At 37.8% G+C, this 6,276-nt stretch overlaps 1 protein-coding gene across 1 annotated transcript in view; it reads left to right on the top strand.

Annotated features, from left to right (window-relative positions):
* UBLCP1 (ubiquitin like domain containing CTD phosphatase 1) overlaps nucleotides 1-6,276 on the top strand; it is a 21,383-nt gene that overhangs the window by 13,028 nt on the left and 2,079 nt on the right. The window contains exon 10 of the mRNA XM_007464414.1: nucleotides 5,223-5,350. Coding sequence (XP_007464476.1) covers nucleotides 5,223-5,350 — 128 coding nt within the window. The remainder of the gene's footprint in view (nucleotides 1-5,222; nucleotides 5,351-6,276) is intronic.

Here is a 6,276-nt window from a genome sequence, read left to right as displayed (position 1 = left end):
AAAAAAAAAAAAAAAAAAAATTGAGCATTCTCTCTTTTTGCTTGGTATCTCCTTAGTTAACCAACTCATCCAGATGGTTTGTTTTTCTAATTTTTTTTTAACATAAATTTATTTTATTTATTTATTTTTGGCTGTGTTGGGCGTTTGTTGCTGCATGTGGGCTTTCTCTAGTTGTGGCAAGCGGCGGCTTCTCTTGTTGTGGAGCACCAGCTCTAGGTGCACAGGCTTTAGTAGTTGTGGCATGTGGGCTCCATAGTTGTGGCTCGTGGGCTCTAGAGCGCAGGCTTAGTAGTTGTGGCGCATGGGCTTTGTTGCTCCGTGGCATGCAGGATCTTCCCAGACCAGGGCTCGAACCTGTGTACCCTGCGTTGGCAGGCAGATTCTTAACCACTGCACCACCAGGGAAGCCCCCATCCAGATGTTTTATTTTCAGTTAGCTCTGTGGAACAACATGAGCTTACTGACATTGACTTTTAGCATCAAAAGTGAAAGCATCAGACATTCTATTAGGGATACAAATCTTGAATTTCTGATGTTCTAGTTAGCTGGAAAGCTGGCAATAAGGGTATTTTTCCTTTTTTTTTTTTTTTGCGGTACGCGGGCCTCTCACTGTTGTGGCCTCTCCTGTTGCGGAGCACAGGCTCCAGATGCGCAGGCCCAGTGGCCATGGCTCATGGGCCCAGCCGCTCTGCGGCATGTGGGATCTTCCCGGACCGGGGCACGAACCTGCGTTCCCTGCATCGGCAGGCGGACCTTCAACCACTGCGCCACCAGGGAAGCCCTACTTCTCCTTTTTAAACTGAAACTAATAAAAGGGTTTTGAAAATTCATATAGTGTAAGTGGAGAGCTTAGAATTATGAAATGCTGGAGCTAGAAGGAACCTCAGTCATCTTTTATAGAAACAATCTGAGGATCAGAAAGTTCATGACTTGCCCAAGATCATGATTGTAAGTGGTTAATGATAGAATTTGAGTTAGAACCCAAGTAACTTGGTTTCTAGGCCAGTGATGATCTTAGCATTAAGTCACATGCAATCTTATATAGGCATCATAGTGATACTTAACCCTGGTAGCAGCGTAAAATTGGTAAGAGAGAAATTTGAAACTTAAAATTTCTGGTACCTATGGTTGCCTATGTATAAATACAATATGAAAATGGAAAAGATAGCTCTATATTATGGTACAATGCAAATGGAGTCTCCATTTGAAGTGTAAGTCCTGATACTAAGATACTTTTAATCTCAGTCCTGAACTTTTCCACCAGCTGAATTCTTTTTTTTAATGTTTTTTTTAAATTAATTAATTAATTTATTTTGGCTGCGTTGGGTCTTCGTTGCTGAGTGCGGGCTTTCTCTATTTGCAGTGAGTGGGGGCTACTCTTTGTTGAAGTGCATGGGCTTCTCATCGCGGTGGCTCCTCGTTGCAGCACGCGAGCTCTAGGTGCGTGGGTGTCAGTAGTTGTGGCACGTGGGCTCAGTAGTTGTGGCTCGCAGGCTCAAGAGCACAGGCTCAGTAGTTGTGGCACACGGGCCTAGCTGCTCCGCGGCATGTGGGATCTTCCCGGACCAGGGCTCGAACCTGTGTCCCCTGCATTGGCAGGCAGATTCTTAACCACTCTGCCACCAGGGAAGTCCCTACCAGCTGAATTCTTGATGACTTTAAAAGACAAGAGAGAAAAACTTGAAGAAGGTATATTTTTGAAGCTCTCTGTACAGACTGTTGATGTTGTCTTTAGTGTACAATGAGGATAGTTTAAGGACTGAATATTAATCTAGGTAGTGAATTGCCACAAATATAAAAGCTGTTGACTTGGAAGAAAAGTACTTGGGGTAGCCTGGTGATGATGCTGTCCTTTAAAAATGATTTCTGTTTGAGGCTTTAGGAGAAGTGCTTTTCTTGTGTGTAGTTTACGAGGTATAAGTTACCTTATATTACGAGGTATAAGGTATGTTCTTCAGTCTTGAGGAAAGATTCAATTGATCTAAGCCAAATTTTGTATGAAACTAATGGTGTCTGTACTGGAAAGGAGGTAAAGTCATGGTATTTAAGGAATGATTAAATTTTTTTTAACTGAGGTATAATATAGTTTCAGGTATACAACATAATTTGTGATTTGATATTTGTTTATATTGTGAAATGATCACCACAGTAAGTCTAGTTAACTAACACCTGTCACCATACATAGTTACAGAATTTTTTCTTCTGATGAGAACGTTTAAGATCTGCTCTCTTAGCAACTTTCAAATATGCAATATGGTATTGTTAACTATAGTTGCTGTGCTATACCTTACATCCCCATGACTTATTTATTTTATAACTGGAGGTATGTACCTTTTGACTCCCTTTACCCATTTCTCCCACCCACCCATCTCTGGCAACCACCAGTATGTTCTTTCTGTTCTCTGTATGTATGAGCTTGGCTTTATGTATGTGTTTTGTTCTTGTTTTTGTTTTCAGATTCTACATATAAGTGAGACAGGGAATGATTTTTGAGAAGAGCTTTAACTTAAAAAAAAAAATTATTACTTTCATGTGTGTTTTTAGAAGAAACATTATTTTCCCAGCCAACATTTGGGCCCTCCTCATCTCTGGATGCAGAGAGATGATGATATAAACTTCTAGTTAGAGCAAGTTGTTTGTTTGTTTGTTTTTTAGCAGAGTACTCAGTAGAATCATTGAAGGAATTCCTAAAAATATGTAAGTTTCTGCCTCCAAAAATTCTAATTCAGGAGAGGTATTTTTAAGCATTCTACAGGTAATCTCTCGCATGTCCCCTTTTGAAAGCCTCTTTTAAGAAGGTAGTAATTAATGATCTGCCCACATTGACATAGAAGTGTTTTTGAAATTGTGAAATATTCTAAATTCTGTTTCATTATCACAGTTCCATAATGTTTCTGGTAGAAATCTCAGAGATTTCACAGAGATCTTAAAGACTGCTTTTTTTTTTTTTTTTTGTGGTATGTGGGCCTCTCACTGTTGTGGCCTCTCCCGTTGTGGAGCACAGGCTCCAGACGCGCAGGCTCAGCTGCCATGGCTCACGGGCCCAGCTGCTCCACGGCATGTGGGATCTTCCCGGACCGGGACACGAACCCGTGTCCCCTGCATCGGCAGGCGGACTCTCAACCACTGCGCCACCAGGGAAGCCCGACTGCTTATTTTTAAAGTAGTTAACTTCTAATATAAGCTTGCTAATCATAAGGTTTGAAATATATAACACAGGAGGCTTTGTCAATTATGAATATAGTACTGAACTAAAGGAACTTGAATTTTGGTCATGGATTAATCAGTAGTTACTCTGAACTTCACTTTTATTATCTATATAAGGAAATGGTGATTTAAGAGAATGCAGATAATCTAAACATTCTTAATTTCCTAAAAATGTTTTTTGATATGAGACAGCGGTGGTAATACATGTTGCCTGCCCTTCTAGTGATCACTTAGATCATTCTTGAAGAATGGAACAGTGATTATACTGAAACAATTGAAGTCAGTTAGGTGAATTTTTTCCACTTAACTAGTTTAACTTTTAGATCCAGAATCTTTGGGGTATTTTAGTTTTGTTATTTAATAGTGCTTAAGGCCAAATGTTTAGAAAGTAAAAGTAACTTAGCAGGGCCTTGGGTTGAAAATCTTATTTACCAGCCACTGACTCTGTACTTTCTCTTTCAGTCTAATCCCTTCCAGCTTCTATACTTGGAATCACTTTGGTACACTGTATATTAATAGTTTAGAAGTCAATATGTTGCCTTTACAATCTTTTTAAATGAGGGAGTACTTTAAAACATTACAGTATTGCCCAGGATTATGCTGAAACTCATTTCACTACATTCTGATATCATGCCTATTTACACCTAGCTGTAGGGCTTAAGCAGGTCCCTGCAGAGAATTTTCTTGATCTCCTGCAGTTACTGCTGCTGCTGTGAAGCCCACTGCCCGCACTGCCTGTTTGGAATTGGGATCTCCTACAAGAGTTTGCTTCTGTGCAGACTCTGACAGCTCTTATTGGTGCCCTTCAGCCAGAGCTCAGCTGACTAACAGCTGTGGAGGTCCTTGGCCTTAAACTGTTCTGATGTGAATAGAACCTGGAATGTATGGGAAATTTTTCTTCTTTGCGTTTCAGGCTGGTGGTGTGTTTTTCCAATGACAGAGAAGTAAATAAAAAAATATTTAAAACCTCTACGCTTGATAGATATGGTAACGACTCCTATGGGCTCATTGTTCTCAACAGGTGACAATGATTAAATGTCATCTGTTTTTAAATGTCACTATGTAAAAGGGACCGGTTTGCATTTTCTCCCAATCACAATAAGGATATATTAATGCTTTACTAAAATGATTTATTCAGTACTTACAGGCATATGTGTGATTTTTAAAAGATATATGTTTTTTATAATGGAAAAGTTCAAACATAAAAAGAACTACATTGAATTGTATAAACTAACCCCCATGTATGCATTATCCTGTTTAAACAACTGGTTAATTCATGGTTGTTTGCTCAGGCTCCGGACGCGCAGGCTCAGCGGCCATGGCTCACGGGCCCAGCTGCTCCGCGGCATGTGGGATCCTCCCAGACCGGGGCACAAACCCGCGTCCCCCGCACCGGCAGGCAGACTCCCAACCACTGCGCCACCAGGGAAGCCCAATATGGCTGATTTTTATGGGAAAACTCATAATTAAAAATATTTTAATGAAGACTTTACTGATAAAAATGCTTATGATAAAATGTGAGTGAAAATAGGTTATACAAATGTGTAATACTTCAGCTATATAAAAATTTCATAGAAAATACTGATGTGAAAATCATCAGTGTTAAAATTTATCTCACTCCCCTGTAGATCAAGCATGTATTGTGTACCTTTTTATGAATGAAGTGATGTGAATGAGATTATTTAATTAGTAAGAAGCAACTGAATTGATAGAAGGGGGAAAAGTCTAAGCAGTGTTGCAAAGTAGAGAAGCCACATAAAGTTCAGGTGCTATAAGACAGCTGGTGTTGTGAGGTTCAGACTGAAAAGATAACAGAAGGTAAATTAAGTGGAAGAACTTCTACTATAAACATACCATGACTGTCAGTGAGATAATGTAAAAGTAATTCTTAGTATTGACAGCCTTGGTGATATTTTAATATCATTAACTGTTAATTTAAGAGATAGAATAGTGTAGATTTGTACTAGTTTTCTTACTACAATGTGAAGTGTTGGATAACGTTTGTTTTCTAATAGATAAGACCTTTTATGAAAGCACACCTAAATCGAGATAAAGACAAAGAACTTTTAAAATTAACCCAGTACCTCAAGGAAATAGCAAAGTTAGATGACTTTTTGGACCTAAATCACAAATATTGGGAAAGGTAAGTGCTAATTGCTTATTCATTTCTTCTTTACATTAATGAATGAAAAATTGTCTGGCAGCTCTGGTATACACATAACTCTTATTTTTTGTTTAAAATGGGTGAATTCTAAAGCTATTTTCTAATCCAGTGACATCTTCCCTGGAAGTATTTTTCCCTTTCTCTTAACCTCTAACTTGTTCATAAACCCACATCTCTTAAGATCTTTAATACTTCTCTAGTAGAGAGGATTTAAGAGACTAGTACATGTTTGTGATGCTACCTGTTAATTATTTTGTGACATTAAATGGGTCACTCTTTTATGAATCTGTTCTCATACTGTAAAATAATGTCAGGATAAAATCAAATATACTAAAAAGTTTTCTTTTAAAAGTTACAAGTAACCTCTGTGTAGCAGAAAAATTAGAAAATTTATTCCTTTAGGGAAACAGTTACTTGTGATTATGAAAGATAACCACTGTTACCAGCTTGGTGTCTAGTCTTCTAGTCTTTTTTTCTGAGCACAAACATAAGTACAAATCTACATATGGACTGCATGTAAACGTCAAGATTTTGAGGCAGGAAAAACCTCTGGAGAAGTGAACAGGATTATTATGTACTGCAAGTACTTTTTTGGAAGTAAATCTTTGAAGAGCTGATTTCACCAATACAGCAACAAAAGAAACTTCTTGTAATATAACACTTTGGCTTTTCAAATTACACTTTTGGCTTTTCAGATCACTCATATACTTATGTACTTATATACCTACATAATACTTATACCTACATAATATTTATATACCTATATATATATATAAGTATATATATATATACTTATATATATACCTACATAATACTATATACCTACATAATACTTATTTATATACTTCTTATCAGAGTCTCATAATCCTATTAGGAGGGTAAGGCTGGCATTTTTTTTTTTTTTT

The sequence above is a fragment of the Lipotes vexillifer genome, unplaced genomic scaffold (assembly GCF_000442215.2).
Source record: "Lipotes vexillifer unplaced genomic scaffold, Lipotes_vexillifer_v1.1 scaffold95, whole genome shotgun sequence".
Lineage (NCBI taxonomy): Eukaryota > Metazoa > Chordata > Mammalia > Artiodactyla > Lipotidae > Lipotes > Lipotes vexillifer.
The sequence above is the reverse complement of the archived record's forward strand: the minus strand, read 5'-3'. Positions and strand labels throughout refer to the sequence as shown.